This window comes from Argiope bruennichi, chromosome 3 (assembly GCF_947563725.1).
Source record: "Argiope bruennichi chromosome 3, qqArgBrue1.1, whole genome shotgun sequence".
NCBI classification, from domain to species: Eukaryota; Metazoa; Arthropoda; class Arachnida; order Araneae; family Araneidae; genus Argiope; species Argiope bruennichi.
In genome coordinates, this window is record NC_079153.1 from 56,581,021 (window position 1) to 56,600,753 (window position 19,733).

The 19,733-nt window shown below is 24.5% G+C and overlaps 1 protein-coding gene across 1 annotated transcript; it reads right to left on the minus strand.

Annotated features, from left to right (window-relative positions):
• Positions 1-1,446: 1,446 nt before the first annotated feature.
• On the minus strand, positions 1,447-18,472 carry LOC129963025 (WD repeat-containing protein 5). Its single transcript, XM_056077030.1, has 13 exons — positions 18,222-18,472; positions 14,679-14,775; positions 13,140-13,213; positions 12,166-12,255; positions 9,462-9,551; positions 8,386-8,469; positions 7,345-7,400; positions 5,762-5,808; positions 5,253-5,328; positions 4,307-4,340; positions 3,396-3,470; positions 2,138-2,225; positions 1,447-1,655 (listed from the first exon to the last, which is right to left on the minus strand). The coding sequence occupies exons 1-13, from the start codon at positions 18,261-18,263 to the stop codon at positions 1,555-1,557; spliced, it is 954 nt and encodes a 317-aa protein (XP_055933005.1). The 5' UTR covers positions 18,264-18,472; the 3' UTR covers positions 1,447-1,554.
• Between the last annotated feature and the right edge of the window lie 1,261 nt (positions 18,473-19,733).

The following is a 19,733-nucleotide window of genomic DNA, read 5'->3' on the forward strand; positions in this document are numbered from 1 at the left end:
TACAAATTGTATAAATTTAATTATTGCTATATTTTAATATAATGATGCATGATATATTGATACACAGAATAAATTATGTAAATGTTCATTATTATTTTTGAAAAGTTTCTGAATACTTATTCTCAGCTCATAAATGAATCATAGAAACTCATCTCTACCAATAATTAGTGTGTGTGTGCCAAATAAGTATTTTGGAAGGTCAAGATCTTCATCTCAGAATGATTTTTTTTAAAAAAGGAAATCACACTATTTTGAATTTAAACAGTTGTCTTAATCATTCAAAATTTTCTGGTCTCCTCCATTAGGTTCATATACACAATGAACATAATTACTAATATAGCCTATAACAGATTGTTAGCTTTAAGGTTTTAGTTCAATAGGGCTTTAAAATACTCCAAAAATAATAAAGCAAACTATAATTCAATTAATAGTATAACACATTAGAATTTCTTCCCAATATAGTCAAAGTCTGACTGCTCAAATAATTCAGTAGATTTTATTAACATAAACAATCAGATTTTTAATGAGGAAATACAAGAATTAAAAATTTTGTCTGTGGTTGTCAGAAATTGATCTCTACCAAAGTTTATTTTAAATTGCAATTTATCAATATTTTTTCCCCCATCCATTCTAAAGGTCAAAACTTCTCAATATGAGGAAATTCATTTCCTAGAAAGACATTAAATAAATTAACAAAGAAATGTAAAATAATTATATATATATAATATTACATTTCAGAAATACAACAGATTCATTCAAAAATAATTTGCAACTGATACTGAAAATAACAGCTTTATTTTGCAAATACATTGTGTCCGCAACTATGTAAAATGTAATATTTCTTTCAAAATTGTTACATAAGAGCTTTTAAGTAATTATCAAAAACTGAAAACATCAAAATCATCAATAAAATTGAAAATGATTGTTTATCTTTAAACTTCTCAACAGCAGATTTTTTTAAAAAATAAAACATGACATGAAAACTTTACTTGGCAACATGCAACCACCCTATATCCACAAATAAAAGAGAGAGGGAGAGCAGGGACTCCCCTCCATCTTTAAAACTTAATATCCCAAAATGCATACTGTAAAAATTTATTAAATACAACTATGGGGGAAATATTGCAATTTTAACATAAATAACAAATACACAAAAAAAATCATATTTTTAAAGAAAACAAAAAATCTACATTTTGTTTGTTTAAAACAGATGATTATCTTTTGAGGCTTTCCTTAAACTTCTAAGCATTTATGAAAAATAAATAGTTTTACTTCATTAGACAATTTCCAAATTTATATTTTTCTGTGGTATTGACAAATTTCTGAACAATGGGGAATTCCCTCCCACCTAAATATCATAACATATAAATATTCTCACAAATGCACAAACAGTTATTTAAAAAGGTTCAGTCTAATATACAAAAGAACAAAATAGTTTTTAAAAAATGAGGTAAAATAAAAATGCTTTTAATGGAACAAATCTGAAGAGTACAAAGATTGGCATAAGATGACTGACTTTTTACAAATGTGTGAAAGATCAAAATACAGAAAATCTTATGAATCACTTTTCCAGATCTTTATGGTTTTGTCATTTTCCAGAGCAGCTGATGCAATGATATTTTCAGTTGGATGGCAAGCAGTGCATAAAACAACATCTGAAACAAAAATTTATAGTGAAAAATCAATTAAGAACTACTTCTTAAGTTAGCGAAACAAATTAAATATTTATAGCAACGAATACATTCGATATCATTTTAGTAATAATTCTTCTGTTTAATTCTTTTGTTGTTGTTGTATATATATCTCATTTTAAAAATTGTCATATTCAAAGGGTATATTTTATATTAAGAACAGCATCAATATATAGGTTAATTTTAAAAAATTTCACTTTGCTTTTCTTTGAAATTAATTCCTTAAACTTACAAAAATTATTCTTAAATGAAAATATAAATATCAATAATTATTCATATTATATATGTCTGTAGATTCAAAACTGCAGTTACATTGTAAAGATAGAACATTTGTTTTGTGATAAGCAAATAGTTGTATTAAAATAAATCATTTTATTCTCAAATTTTACATAAAATTATCAAATGGAAATTTATTAAGATAGTTAAATTATTCAAAAATTATTTACCAGTGTGCCCTTCTAATTTTTGCACAATTTCTTTTGTCTGAAGATTCCATATATAGACCATGTGATCTTCTGAACCAGAAACTATCCACTACAATGAGAAGAAAATGTAAAAATCAGAAATTCTAAAAAACTGCAATTCTAACTTTTGGATTATTTATTCTATAATAATAATAATAATAACATTTCTTGTTTAAATTTAAATATTTATACAACAATTTAAAGCATTTATTTGGAATTCCAAAACATATGAAGAAGCCATTAAATAACCATATAAGAATTAATTGTAAATAAAAGGTAAGGTAAAATTGAACATTTACAAGATTTAAGTTCATTCAATTACAGAAAGTATAGATAGTCATTTCTAAAGTGGCTTATTTATGATATATCTAAAGAAAATTGTTTCAACCTAACTGAATATAATCCTCCCCCCCCCCCCCTGATTAGCTGAGCTATGTATTTTATCAACAAAGTTAAGGAAAAGATGCAAATAAAGAAGAAACACACAGATAGTTATCAAGAGTTTCTGGCAACTGATATCTATATGATTCAATCTCAAAGCAACACAAATTAAAAATGGAATTTGTAAAATTTAAACAATGCATATTTAATATGACATGAAAACAAGATATACGTTAATAAACATATTACATGGTTTAACAACATTGTTATGTGCAGCAAATATTAAGATAGAGCCTTTAAAATTTATTTTTCTCTCCTTACAAGTAGGAAAGTAGTAGTGCCTAAATTTCTATTACGTTGTGACACACCAATTAAGGGCCTAAGATCATGAGTTGCTGGCAATTTACTAATCTATCTATAATTCTATAATTATGTTAGAGCATATATATTCCAATCTTTAATATAAATTCTTATTTTCCCATTGAAATTTTTTTAGGAATCCATTATCAAATCTGAATATTAAATTTACATGCAAATAATGTCATTCAATGCAATAATAAATATTTTAAATTTTCAATAAACAAAAATAATAACATCAATGCAAAAACCTTATTTCCCCTTCAAGGTTAATACACCAGAACTAGTTTCTAGAAATTTATTCAATAAAGCATTTAATATGTTTACTACTGTTCCAATATATCTATTGGTCTTTTGTTTAAATATATTTAGAAAAAGGCAACTATGTGCTATTCTCCATTTCTCTATATCATATGCAAAACTAAATCAAGAAATAAAATGCTTAATTTTAAAAAGAAATCACAAAAATGAACAAAAATCACATCAATAAAAATATACATACCTTGCCACCAGTGACAGAGAAATTTGCAAAAATACAATATTTTTCATTTTTATGTCCTGTATATGTTTTCAAACACTGTAAAAAAAAGTAAAAAGTGTTAAGTACAGAAAAAAAAGTATAAAATATGTTGACATTTTTATACTAATGGACATAAAAAAAAATACTACAAAATTTTAAATTTTGAAAATTATATTTGTTTGTAACCCAAAGGCATTTTCACCACTTTAATTGCAGGTAAATTATATGACATTTCTCAAAAACATTAGAAAAAGGAAATAGTTATAATGCATGAAAAATATTTTTCTAAAAATTCCTTGCATCCAGAGTAATGACTTTCAAGCTGGTATTCAAACACTAGCTTTTAGACCATAAGAAGAAACAGCACAATTATTAAGTTCTGGCAAAATAAAGATTTCTTTTAATTTCTATGTTGAAAAACCTGTGGGAATTAAAGAAAATATATCCATAGGTATAACTGCTTGTATTTATAATGTTGCATTCAAAGAAAATATATACAGGCTTAAGGAATTTTTTTAATTAAAATTGTAAAAATCCTTAAAATTTCATTTTTAATAATATATAGCAGAAAGAAATATAATTAACAGCATATTCATATTTTGCAAAAATAAATTAAAATTAGCTGAAAATAATATTCTAATATCGAAGCAAAGCATATATTCTCTGAAATATTTTCTAAATATCCAGCACAATTTTTACATTTTGAAACTAAATATAATACCTCAGGAATTGCAACAAAAAAATTCCCCTACTGTTCCCTAACATTTAAACATAAACACATAAGTAAAAAAAAAAAAAAAACAGAATGACACCATAAGAAAAAGAATTAATATTTAATGAATAAGAAGTTAAAAAAACATTTAAAAAATATTATCTTATTGAAAAGACATTACCTTTCCTTTACTATAATCCCACAACTTCAGAGTACTGCAAGAAAATGAAAATAATTTAAACGTTTTTAACTGCAACCAACATAAAGAATAACTTTCATAAAATTATAATCACAATATTTCATGAATTGTTTCAAAAGTAATATTTCTAAATATTTTTTTTTTATTTCTTAATGTTTCATTAAGATATGCAGGTTCAGTTAAAATACCTTTAAATATTTATACAATTACTAAATTTGAAAGGATATAACGAAAATAAAAGACAGCATAATTGAATGTATACTAATGTAATTAGAAATCAGTTAAAATTTTATGCAGAGTCACCATTAAAAACTGTACCTCAGTTTATGTAGTTTGCCATTCAACACTACTGCAGTTTATTAAATATCAAATTTCTCAAAAATGCAATAAATAATTTTGGGGAAGCATAAGAATTTTCATTTAAATCGTCATAAAATGTTTAGAAATTGGTTCCTCCATATTTTTATTTAAATATAAGAATAATTTTGCACAATAAAAGTAATTAGAAATTTCTTAAATTTTCTTAATATTTACATATATAGGATTCAGGCTAATCTCTTGAAAGTATTCCATTATGACTAACTTCATAAGATATCACAATATATATGTATATGTATTGTGCTGTAAAAACCCAATAGGATATATAAAGTTGATATGAATAATTGAAAGTATTAAATATTTTTAATATATTATATAAAAAAAATCTTGTAAATTAAATAATCTCAAATATGCCAAATGTCTATCTTTTTCTACTATTATTCTTTTCAACATGAAATTAAATTTCACTTCTTATCCCCCCCTCCTCCCACTTCTAAATTATTTGATTCTTTCATAATATAAGATGCAACTCAATAATAAGAATTTCCTTCTATATAAAATTATCAATAGTAGACAAATTTTAATCAATATCTTTCAAAATAACACTCACTTATCTAATGTAGCCGCCAGAATGTACTTTCCATTTGGTGAAAACTTTACAAACGATACAGGAGGATTGTCATCATCTACAAAATTAATACAATTTAAAAATTAACACAAACATAATGATTTTGACAGATTTATTCAAATACTGCAATTGATTTCTACTATCTACATACTTTAAAATAAAAAACAATTTAGACTTTATTTACTATTACAAATAATTTCATGATTGAATTAAGTTACTTTTTGTATTTAGAAAGTTAAAAAAAAAAGACAATCCAAATTCAAAACATCAATGACTCAATAATTCATTTGCAAAATATTTCTATCTTCTGGAAAGAGGAATCCATTTATAAAATCTTTGTTATATTATGCATCAAGCATTTAAATAATATTTTTAAAAAAACAACCTAAGAGTACTTTTTTAAAATAACTTTTTGACAAATTATCACTTCATCAATTCTAAGATAGTGATATAAATTTTTAAGTGAAAATATAATAAATTAATTAACCTACCAATTAAGGTTTTCAAGCATTGTCCAGAAGCTGTATCCCATATTCGACTAAAAAGAAGAAAAAATAATTTTTAAATTAATTAACAATTCTCATAGAACAATTCTTCAGAACTTTATAACAGTAAAAAAAAAGTGTCAAATCATGTATAATAAATACCATAAGGACATTAATTGACAAAATTAATTAAGGAAAAGATAATACTATATATTTTAGAAAACAGTAAAAACATTTTTCAACTGGAAAAAAAAAAAAAAAACTTTTTTAAGCTAACATTTCAGATAACTATTTACTAAAGACAAATAACATCATTTTCGTGGTAGATTATGGGGAAAAAAAGAAAAAAAGTTTGCAATTTTATACAAATATATGTTACTTCATCAAAATAAATTTTTACAAGCTTTATTACACAATAATTCAATGTCTCTTTTGCTATAATACATACATGAGAAATTTTAAATAGTTAATCTATATAACAATTTAAAAAATCATATTAATATCTACATGAATTTGTTAAAAATAAAATGTTAAATACTCATGTAAATTGGAACAACTTAAGGCTTAAAATAGTTTTTAATGCTAAACTGATAATGAACATTTCTTATGCAGCAAACCATCAGAAAATAAAACACTCAAAAGAATAAAAGCATAGATTTTTTTTTATGAAGTATTAAAAATTTGAAAAATCCTCTTAATTTTTACTTTTATTGAGAAACCTTAGAAATCTGATATAATTAGAGCTCATATCTATAATTAAGGAGAATCTGGATTATCTGGGAAATTTGATAAAATGCTTTTGACACAGCAAATGCAACAGAGTATTGACTCCAGTTTATCTGTGAAAGAGTACATAAAGAGCTAGTGATATTTCAAACAGTATAGTAAACCACAGACTTAGAAGTAAAGAATGATCTTGAACTGGAGTAATCCATAGTTACTATGGAAACATGCATTTAAAATAGTCTACTGTATTAATAGTGGTACAGTTCATTTTATTTATTTTCTTGTCCACCCAAATCAAAAGAGTATTTGACATTTCCTGCCCTATCAAAGCCTGTCATTGTTAACTTGCACTGAAGTATTGCTCACATAAAGTTAAAGTATGTGCTGTGTGAAAGAATTAATTCTTATTGAAGTATGGTATCATCATTTCCATTCCATTCGGTCAAGAATCAAGATGAAGATAATACCAAGGAAAGTGAAGAAGACACCTCAACAGATCTTGTATCACATGCAGATGGTGCTAACGCACTCAACTTGGCATTATGCTAGGTAGAAGCACATTGCTGCTACATTGGTCAAAGTAATGTTACGCAGTATTGACACAACATTACATTTTTAAGTAAATTTAGTTCCTTATGACAAAAGAAGACAATTTATTTTGTTTCTACTGATTAAGGTGTTGTATTCATTATTGTATGCCAATTCAAATGTTTCTTTAAAATAAGGAATAGATATTAATTTTAGTCCTGATTTATAATTGTAATTTGTAAATAATACATAAAACCAAAACAATTCCATTGAACATTTCCATTGATTGAATAAAGTAAAAAAATAAAATAAACTAGAAATTAAACAAATTTTACCATAATCCATCATAACTGCAAGACACTATTAAAGAACCATCTCTATTAAAATGAACCTATAAAAAAGCAAAGACAGAAGTTTATTAAATGAGTACAAATACACTGAAAAATGTAGAGATTTAGGAATTCAGTAACTTAATTCCCTGATTAATTAACACTATCTGATGCATTATCAAAAGCTAATTATTAGACTTAATCTTTGAAAAAATTTACACATAAGCTTATATTAAAACTGCAACAAAAGGATTATTTTGGAATGGACTTCATATTTGCCCTTAATTTTAAGTTGAGAGTCATATGACAAGGAAACCACATGTGGCATCACCTGCAATAAATTCCATACCACACCCATGCAAGAGATTTGAGTTCCTATGGTTTTAAATTCACCACACCCTTATATAAAGTGGTTCTTCCATTGAATCATACCTTAAACCCTTAACCCTGTTGTCAGGACATTGGGCATCATAGCATAAGATTTTATAAGCAGAAATGGAAATCTCAAATTATTTTCAACCATAAGAGAACTGCATATAAATATTTTAATAATAACAATATTAAGAAGTTTAGAAATAAAATAGAAAAAAAAATAAGCAATAATTTACATTTTGTTTTTATAATAAAATGAATTAAAAGAAATAATTCCTTATTATCCATTAGATATTGAAAAAAATTTCAATATTAAATAACAAATATAAAATAATTAGAAGTCTGGTATCCAGTTTAAAACAAACTGGAGAAAAAAAATTACAAGTATTTCATACAATCAGTTTTGCACTCAAACATTAATTTCCAATGTTTCAGATATCAGCAAAATAATAATTTTTACTGATATCACAATTGTGATATTCATATAAATATTACCATAGATTTTCCAAGATAATAAAATTAAAATGTTCGGAAAAAATTCAATATTTTTATTAAAACAAATACTAAATAGTACATAAAAAATTGAAAAATATCTGCATGATATATGATATAGCATGCAAATATAAGCAATAATGAAATTCAATTTTTACCTTTTGAATGTATTATAATACTTACAGCAGAAACAGGGTCAGAATGGGCTGGAAGGGTTTTCAAGCATTTACCAGTCTTTACATCCCATATGCGGACACTTTCATCAAACTAAAATTATATTTTCAAAAAAATTAAAACAGATGCACCAAATACTTTAATACATATAAGAGGAGTAGATTAATTAGCAAAAAGAATCAGTCTCAAATATGCTAAATTAAAGTATTTATGATTAAGTAATTTTGCCTGTTTGAATTAAGTAAATAGTTCTTTCAATATTAATACTAAAATTAAAATAACAATAATTGGATTCATGGAATTTCTACAAGCTAAAGAAAAAAACCACGATTAAAACAATAAAAATGATAAACATCAAAGCAATTGTTGAAATTTATAAAAACAATAAAGCAACAATCAAAATTAATTTAGGGCAGAAATTTGGGAAGTTTGTAATATGAACTAATAGAACTTCTGTTTCTAAAAATTAGTTGTTAGCTGTTCAATAATTGGGAAATAAAAATTAGGAATTGCTGCTACTAAATTTGCTGCCAGAGTATTCAGATACTTTCTATTCATAAAAATTTTATAAATAAGTGGGGTAAATAAATAATACTTATCCATAACCACTTTAAAATATATTTAATGTCAATAAGAATATCTGAAGTATATTTTATCATAGAGATGTTAAACTAGAATTTAAAAAAAAAAACCAAAAAAAAAAAAAAACAGAAATTGAATGGCAGTGATAATAAGTTTTTTGGCGAAGCTTAATAATTGAATCTAACCAACAACATAGATTATAGTTCCCAATTCTAAATATCACAGAGATTACAAGCCATAGTAAAGATAATTTATTAATGGCAGTAAATCTATAAAGTTAATAGTAAATAATTAAAAATTATATTAATTATAAAGAAAAAATTCTTTCCAATATTAATTTAAACATTAATTTAAAAAATAATTCACTGAGTATTTATTCAAAAATAATAAATCATTCAAATTAAATATATGAAAATAATTTTCCCAAAAAATATCTTATATTGAATATTTTAAATACAATATAAGTTATATATTTTATAGAAAGAAACAGTGTTGTGACTCACCGATCCAGAGACAACCAAATTAGATTGAGGATTAAAATTCGTACAAAATACATAATTAGTATGCCCCTTCAAAGTTTTCACACATTTACCCTTTAAAAAGACAGAAAGGAAAAATACATATATACAGAATCAGAAATGTAGTATCATAAAAATACATTACATTAAATATATATATATATATATATATATATATATATATATATATATATATATATATATATATATATATATATGCTGAAAAACCATGTTTGTGACATACTTTGTATAATGTATGTTTCAGATACATTTCTAAAAAATTATATAATAAAGTTATTTACAGTTCTTAATTCATAAAGTTAGAACTGCAAAACCATAAATTGGTAAGGCTTGGTAATTGATTTCAAAATTATTAATATTAAACATCAGTCTTCTGTTCTGCATAATACTTCTGCAATGATTACCAAAAAAATGCTATTAGGAATCATAAGTTATTATCTATAACAAGCATTATGTTAAAGTACAATGACCTAAAGTTATAAAATAATAGAAGAACAATTAAAGAAGCATTAACATTTATTATAACAATAAAACAAAAGCATGAAAATAAAACATATTCCCATCATTTTTGAAAACTTAAAAAAAAAAAAAAAATTCCTTTAAAGATGGCAATGAACTGCTGAAAATTTTCTACAATACTCTATACTAATGCAATGATACAGTACATTAACCATAATAGAGTACATAGTGAGATATTGCTGCAATAATGAAGTACTTTTAAGCACTTTAACCAAAAAATGAAGCACATTTATGTATATATGCATAAGTAATCCTGTGCATTTTCGAAATATAGGATGTTTTCCATTTTATAAAAATGCATATTTTTATAGTAACTAATTGTAAAAAATTTAATTAGTTTTAAATGGGTATTCTTTAAATGTTAACATTTATTTCTACATTCATACAATGTCTTCTATTGTAAAACAAATATCATTTTGGCATTGAAAAAAAAATGATAAAACTATCAATGCCAAAAAATTTAAGTCCACTTTTGTAAGATTAATAGTAAGGAACTGTGACATTTTTCAGCCTTTCTTAAATTACCAGTTTAATTAGTGCCAATTGAAGCACTTTTTTTAAAGTATTTTAGCCAGACCAAAATACTATATTATATTGCTCCAAAATTTAACAGGGTTTTTTATTTACTTATTTATTTATTCTTTTATCACAACTTTAACAGCTGTAAAATAATGTGACTGAATTGAAGAAGCAATGTTATAATTTTGAATTTCCTTATAATAAAAATTGTTACAAATTGTGTCTAAACTAATTTTTCAAAAATTATCAAGACTACAGAAAAAAAATGAATTAATTCAAACAAAATTGGTGATATCAGTAAAATCATTTTTTTTTTCAATCTTTAAAACAGTTTAAAAATTAATTTTTGTGCGATAATATGCTTTGATATTATATTGAAAACATGTTAAAATTTTGTTTTTATTTTTTTAATTAAATTTCAAATTAAAATTTTGAAAATATGCTAATACCCAAAGAATAATTTCTCAAATTTCATGCTTCTAAGTTCAATGGTTTATACTGCACTTTGATCTATTAATCAGGACAATCTTTTATATGTAAAGAAGGGTTACACTAGGGAAAAAAAATTCTATGAGCATTATAAAACAAAAACCTGTTATAAAATGGTAGAATCTTAAACCTTTAGAATTTTAAGTACCGAGTATCCCCCCCCCCCTGTGAAAACTAAAATTTGGCAAGTTTGGCCTAACAAATAATAATTTTGAAATGAATAGAGGCCTTAATTAAAAAAATGTTCTTGTACATATAACATGTATCTTGTAAAAATATTTGAATTTCCATTTTGGCAAATTTATAAGATTATTTGGAGCAATTATGAAATAATCGGCAGTTTCTCATTTTTTATATGAAGCTATAAGAACAAATTGTATTTACTATAAAAAGCAAAAATAATATATATGTATGTATGTATATTATAAGAAGTAAGTTCATAATGGGTATAACTAGATTTTCATATGCCAACTGTTATTCTTTCCAATGTTAGATAAATTAAATCAAGATATATTAAAAACAGCTATCAAATCTCGAATCTTATCCACAAATATATATATATATATATAAAAGGTCAATTTCATATTTATTTCAAGGATTAATTGGTTTAGATTAACATCTTACTTTGAAGCAAAACTAGCATTAAGACAAACAGCATAATTCGGAACCATGCTCAAGAGACAAGAATTAACCATAGCTTATAACATGCTTCTCTACAAATTTCTAATCCCATCTGAAAAAAGATGCTTGAGCAAGCACATGAGACCTTACATATGAAATCTATTGACAATGACAGATATCCCTCAGAATTGGATCTGAACTCGTAATCCTCCAATCTTAAAACTGGCATTCCGCCATGAGATCACAACAGCTTTCATTTCATGCAGTCGCATATTATAAAGTGTAAAAATCCAAAAGCTTTCAAATTTTGGTGAAAATTTATAAGCATTAAGATAAGATGACTCAATTCAAAAATTTATATCATTAAATATGATGTTTAATTTTTAAAAATATATTGTATTGATCTTTTATTTATGACTGTTCGTTTTACATTCTAACTAAGAAAAAAAAAAACAGCAATATAATTATATTATTTTGAAGTAAATCATATATAATATAACCACAAAAGCATCATACTTACTGATGACACTTCCCAAATTTTTAGAGTTTTATCATCTGATGCACTGACTAATAGACGGCTGTCAGTTGACCAGGCAACATCAGATATACCCTATAAAATATTGAAAAATTAGGCAAAGCACTAAAACTACAAACAAATAATAATAGCGAAAAGAATTCACATAACTCCTCACAAATAAGAATATTCCAAATAAAAAGTTAATGAGAAATTTCAATTATTTAAGATACAGGATATCTGTTCTGATTATGGATCAAAAGTTAATTTCTAAGCTATTAGAGATAGACTAATAGTTCAAATTAAAAAAATACGTTAAATGCCAGAAAAATTTATATTTTATTAAAATGATGCATAAAATTCTCAAAAAGTTATAAAGAACTTTTTATACAATTTCCAGTCTTATCAACCATTTTTTAAAAATATTCTTGAATATACACTATAACATTTTAAACAAAAATCTACTATTCCATGCCTCAAACTGATCGTTACAAAATGCTGAAAATCCATATTACAAACTGACTTTTAAAGCTAAAATTTTAATTCTAGAGAGATCTTAAGAAATGATTTGCAATTATGTTACGTTAATTTTTCAAACTGTACTTTAAAATAATTTTTATGGACCTCCATTTAGGCTAAACAATCTAAATCTGTCAATTTTTGTCATAACACAATGGATATTCAAAGTATCAGCCATTTTATTCTATAAGATAACACCAGAAGACTGTTTGAAAAAAATTAGAATACGCAACTTTTTCAGAAACACATTTGTTGACATAACATGAAATATAATTATTTGTCATTTAAAGTATTTTTTCTACTACAATTATATGTCAATTTCTAACAGCTTAGAAATTAGCTCTATGCATTAAAGAAAATAATTATTTTAAGAATGCAAATAATTTGAAAATGTTATACATATAATTTTGAATAAAAAAAGGTGACAGTATAAAAATTACAAATACAGTATAAGTACATACTAATTTATGACCAACAATTGATTTTTCAAATTTCCCATCCTCTGAACACCATAGTTTTATAAGTTTATCAGCAGCTGAAAAATGAAAAATCTGGCTTATTAACTAATAAATAAAGTTATAAGAAAAATGGAGAAAATTGGCAGTTTTATTTTAACATCCTGAAAAATTATTCTGAAAAAATGATAATTCATTTTTTGATAGGGTATGCTTTAAATTATAAGTATCAATATAGTAAAACAGCAAATAAAGTACACAATTGATAAACATTAGTTAATACAATCCCTTCCAAAATTTTGCCAGGTTTTTTTTTTAAATGAAATTTTTATTTAAGATAACCTTCAGAATGTGGTTTATTTGTAAACAAAGAAACAGTAATTTTTGAAAGGAAAGAAATCGAAGGAAGGTGAGCAGATAAAATACTACGTAAAAATTTCTAGATGTATAAATATGTTTAAATTTGTAAACCAATAAATATCTAACAATGGCAAATATGGCAATTTACAAAAGATAAATTGTATTCTGGCTCTAAAAAATTTTTTATTGTTTTATAATATTGTAATTTAAAAAATAAAATTGATATATTTTCAATTTTATTTTAAAAAATAAAATTGAACTTTCCATCTGTTTAGCATGTTATAAGGTAGTAATTATACAATATAATAATAAATAAATAAATAGACTTTCTACAAATAATGACATTCAAAATCCAAAAATGCAAAATATATCATCTGACTACACAGTCTATAAAAAACAGAACTTCATAAAATAATTAGTTGGTCAAATATAAATACCCAAAAAATAAAATAAGTATGATTAATTGAACAATAATATGAATAAGTTTATACAAAAAGTTTTTGAGATATTAAGATTAAAATATTGCAGGATTATTACATAAAGAACATTTATCCATCTTAAGAAAATAAAATTCAATTCTAAAAACACTGAATTTTGCATATCTGCAAAAATGTGTTGTGTCTGTTAATTTCAAACAAGTAAAATGTTTTCAAAACTATAAATAATATGTCTCAGTTTGGAACTGAGACATACTGAATTAATAAATACTTTTAAGGATAAATGCTTTTCTAAAATATAACAATTCAGTTAATACTTATGTAACTAATAACTCAACCACTTTTTACTTTATTAATATTTCCTATTAAATTTAGTTCAATATATTTCTCAGTGAGCAATTTTTTCATTTAAATCAATTAAAATACAGTAAACTCTCAATCATCTGTAGGTATAAATTTTAAAAAACTAAAAAATAAAGAAAGTGATATTTTAATTTTGAAGAGTACCTTTTGATTTTGGTTCATTTTGCAAGTACAAAAATTAAAAAATTTGCAAGTACAAAAATTTATTGTGTGTGCAGGTCATTTTCTAACTATGTCTAAATAAAAATTATTCAAAAGTTATTTTCATGTTTATTTGTGTCCTTTTTCATGTATTTATGGTTACTTCACCATGTAATTCTGCAAATAATTAGAAATTAATCAAAGCTTAAAATGGTCATAACACTATAAACAGATGCATACTTACAAGAACTTGCTAGCCATTCTCCACTTGGACTAAATTTCACAGAAGAAATAGCTTTGGAATGTCCAGCCAAAGTAAATTTTAAAGTATAATTTGGTGACTAGAAGCAAAAGATTTAAAATAATTTTTATTACCATATAAATAAACTAAACATTATCTTAAACATCATAATCAATCAATGATATAATAAAATTGCATAAAACCTGTAAAGGAAGCATATTAATACTTTAACATAAATTAATGCAGTCTTGCTTTCAAATGAATAATTATATTTCTAAGGTAAAAAGTAATATAAACAACTAATAGTTATTCAAAGATCTGTAAGAAAAAAAAATTATTTTACTAACAATCTTAGCTACTCTGGATGGATCCCATAATTTTGAACCATTGTCAAATGGCAAATATGACATCAATACATCAATGGATAGACAGTTGACATACAGAGCCAAATTTAATATAAACTAGGCCTGCATACATGATGAATCTATAGCAGAATTGGATTTTAAACTGGAATCCACTAGCTTCAAAGCTAGGGCCTTATTCTTAGACCATCACAGCTACAAACTGAGAAAGTTCAAAATAAGCTTTAGAACTGATAAGAAATATTATACATAATAGGTTAGGAAAACAAAAGTTATTTCATAGATTTACTTTCACCAATTTTAGCAAAATAAATTTTTATAATTGTAATTGAACCTGAATAATCGAATAATGAGATACATAACAACATAGGCTACAACCTGCTGAATACCAAAAGGCTGTAATCAACAAAGGTCAAAGCATTTAAAAGCTTAAAGGAAAAAGAGCAGATGTTTTTTTGAACAAAAAAAGCTTGTGATGAAAAGTAAGCTGCATGAAACATTTGATTAGATAATTTTTAATTTTTCTAAAGTTTTTCTTTATAGATAGAATATTTTATACATTTTAAAAGTACACAAGAGATGTTGTTAACTATAATGCAATTATTGCAAAATGGCTTGGTGTTTAATATGAATTTATGTAGGTCAAAAGTAATGATCATTTTACTTAAAACACACTAGGAATCTGTCCTGTCTCCTTTTGAGTCCAATTTGTGATGGAAATAATACCCAGGATGTTTTCAAATGTATCTTGGTATTTGCTCCTCTCATAATTTTCTGAGGTAATTTGAATTGAGTACATTTTCATGTTAGAAATATCATCTGGTAAGATACAGTTAATGAATGATAAAAGTTACATAACTTTTTTTGGAGAATGAATCTGCTCTTTTTTTCACTAAAAATTCCTGAATGACCAGGTAAATCACAAGAAGGATTTTTCTTTTCAAGTAAACATTTTATACTAAACATCACTGCAGTTTCACCAGTGTGTTTCATGACATACTGAATGGATGAACTGGAAAATTTTAAAGACAATGATGTGAAAGGCATTAGAAATGGAAATAGATTGATAAAAAAAAGCAAAAAAATATATATAAATTTAAAACCATGTGTCAGGAAAAGCAGATTAATCACTTTCAGAGATCCATATAATGAGAAATTGAAGAAAAAACTGTACTAATCTTTAAATTGAATTTTTACCCTTGAAGGGACAAAGAGAAAGAGGAGAAAAAGAAAGTGAAAAAAAAAATGAACAATCTTACTGAAATAAATGGGTCTATGAATCTATAGAATCAATAAAAGAAATTAAAATTTCTGTAGGCGAGTTAAATATGAACACATATAAGTTTGTTAGCATTATGATTACATAAATAAACCAGCAAAAGCATTAAAACTTTTTTATATATATTACATAATTATTTATTTATTGATAGACATTATTGGTACAAGCAAAATAGCATATTTAATAGAATGAATAGAAAAGTTAAATAGTATTAGTAGCAATTATGTGACATTTCTGTAAGAATTAGATTATTTGCACACAAATGCTTTCTTTTCTTTCATTAATCATTAGTATTTATTACAAATTATTTATGATTCAATTTTTGAAATAAGGGAAATTTTTCAGTGGTGCTTTTGCTGTTGTTATGCTATTACTGCCGTTTGCGCCACATTCGGTCATTTCGCTAAAATTTGCGATAAATTATTTTCTTGGAGAAAATGATTGTAAATCAAAGCTGCTCCAAAGAAATAAATTTAAAGATATCTCTGCAATTTTATTTTAGTACAATGCTGAACTTTTATAATTTATTTACTAAATTGTTAGATTTTATCCATCAGTAGTTTTATGCACAGAGATGATATAAAAATTTGAATCTTGCATTTTTAGAACATTAATTCTTTGTGAACTGTATAGATTTCACAAAATTCTGCAGCCATTTTATGTCACTTTTATTAAGCATATATATATTTCTAGAATCGAAATTTAATTCTGAAATCAAGTTATATAAAAGTATCTATGATTAATTTTAACTTCTTTTATACTTACATTATATTACTTTAGTCAAAATATTACGCCTATAAATAAAACCACAAATAAAAAAAAATTTCAGAAATGTATAAAAAAATTAGTTTTAATTTTTGATTTAGAATAATTTATTTCTGTAACACCGTACTATATTTCTTGATTATTAATTTACCATCAAATATTTCCTATGTTCCTTATTGTTTTCTTCAATATACATTTTTTGCTTGAAATCTTATTTAATCATTCATGTATTTAAATATAATCTTTAATAATGTAATACATGTAACATTTTATATAGTTGAAACAATTTACAACTTATATTAATGATGAAGAAGAGAAGAAAAAAAAGGACAGAATTAAATATTTTGATTGAATTTTGTAGCTAAAATGAGATACCGTATTTTCAAAAACAGTAAAATATTCTTATAATTATCAAAAACTATTCTGTTAATTATTCTATGAACTATCAAAAAGGCAAATTAATGTCTCCTGTAGCAAATAGTTGAATAATTAAAGATGGGAATTTGCATTTCGAATAAACAATTAAAATGCCTTTTTCAATAAAAAAATAAAATGTTCATTTTTGCATTTAATGTCAATAAAAAAAATTTTGAATATATAATTCATTAACTACACGTTTATATCAAAGCTACAGCTGATTAATTAATAATTCTAATTAAATATATACATATTTCACACCAATCAGGTTTTAGGAAATTATATATTATAGAAACAAGGGATAAGAATTATGTCTAATATAGAACTATAAAACTGATACTCAATATAATTTATACTAGAAAAAGTTTTTGAATATACTTTGTATTTTATATGCAAATTAACAAGAATAATGTTTACATAACCGAGTAAACACCGATTTAAGAAAATAACGTATATCCAACCTAAACCACAAAAAATATGAGTTTCATAAATACTGTGCAATTTAAATAATTGTATATGAAATATACCAACTTACAGATGAGAAAGGGAAAAAAAAATCTAATAATTTATTTTCGGTTTTGATACAGTTCATACCACTTCAATCACAATGTGAAGACACAAATAAAAAATTCAATTTTAAAAAGTCATCAGTATTCGTATTTAAATTATTGTTGTTATACAGAACTACTTGGTGCAATGTAAAAAACAAAATAAGAGCATTACTTTGACTTTGTTGGTCTCATCACGTCCATTGCAAGTAGCCATGCTTATTTCTTCCGCAGCTGGGTAACTTCAATTGAGTAAATAATTAGGAAAGAATTTCGAATCACAATATACGATGTAGATCAAAACAATGAAAATTTGAATACTTTCCCAAAATTGCTAACTAAAATAAATGCCTCAATATGTGTATTCTGAATTTTTCTATTTATTTACTCACGGATTACTTGATTGGCCAAAATATTTGCCACTAAATGTAGCAAAGTACCCGAATATCGGTTCAATATTCATGTAGAACGCATTCGACATGAATCGCCGGTAATATCTGTTATAAAAATCATATTTTGAAAACTGTGACATTTCCTTCTAATCTTTTTAAAGTTTTAATTTATGCGTATAGTTTTATTTTATTTTTAATTATATTTTAGTATAAGCGAATTTGTACCAATTTGGGTGAATCGGAGTTTAACCCCCTTCTTCGCCAAGTTGCGATAATGCACCAAAGCTCACAACCTCTAGACTGGCAAACCTATTATCTTTCGCCTTTATTATGCGCTATGATTGGACATTTCGCAAAACACAGCGCAAGACCTTTGTTGGCGAATTGGCGGTTTTTCAAAATCGCGCCAAGCAAGGCGTTAAACTCCGGTCGTACCATTAGAGTCAATTTATTATTAGATATTAGGAAGGTAGTTTTTTTAATGCTATTAATTTAGGAATTTTATCAAAATTATACAAATCAGCATTCATTCCATTGATGTTTTTAGTTTATTCTATGCTTCATTTTTTGTTTTTCATTTGATGTCTTCATAAGTGGGATCTGAATATATTTTTGACTTAATAGATTTAGATTTTCTTTAATAGATTCTTTAATATTTTTTTCTTTAATAGATTTTCTTACCTCATCATGTTATAAGTACATTTTATTATTATTCTATTTTATATTAAATCTTTGCGCCATAAGTGTTAATGTATGTTTTTCAGTGTACTAACTCTTGATAATAATCTTTAGGAGGTGCAGGTTCTGAATGGTATATGGATATATGGAATGGTTTAATATGGTATTTATTTATTTAGGATGATTTCTTTATTGACAAACAATTTTATTTAATTGATATTTTGTATCTGACAATACTTTATTAATTTAAATTATAAAGAGTTGAAGCATGTACTCAAAATTGTATTTCTAAGATGCATTTTATTCATAAATTTAAGGGTAGAGACACTTATTCCAGCATGAACTGATATAATTCTGAAAATTCAATGTAAATTAAACCATTTTGATCACAAACATTCAAAATAGTGCATTTTATTGAAAATTTCATATTTGTATATTAGTTTCATTTTTGTAATGTTTATGTATATATATATATATATATATCAATTGTTCTAAGCATACAATAAAGCATATTTATAACAAATAACTAATCAGGCTTTAAAACATTTTAATTTTTTTTTATTATTGGTAATTTTTTTAAATTATTCAAATCGATCATATTGTTAGCATTTTGATTG

What these genes read in the sequence shown, in the direction of transcription:
- LOC129963025 (XM_056077030.1), bottom strand. Translation starts at nt 18,263, where the DNA reads ATGGCTACTTGCAATGGACGTGATGAGACCAACAAAGTCAAA. An exon ending in ATTCTGACCCTGTTTCTGCT is followed by an intron (nt 7,401 to 8,385) that starts GTAAGTATTATA and finishes GCTTTTTTATAG; the next exon opens with GTTCATTTTAATAGAGATGG. An exon ending in TGCAGTTATGATGGATTATG is followed by an intron (nt 5,809 to 7,344) that starts GTAAAATTTGTT and finishes TCTTCTTTTTAG; the next exon opens with TCGAATATGGGATACAGCTT.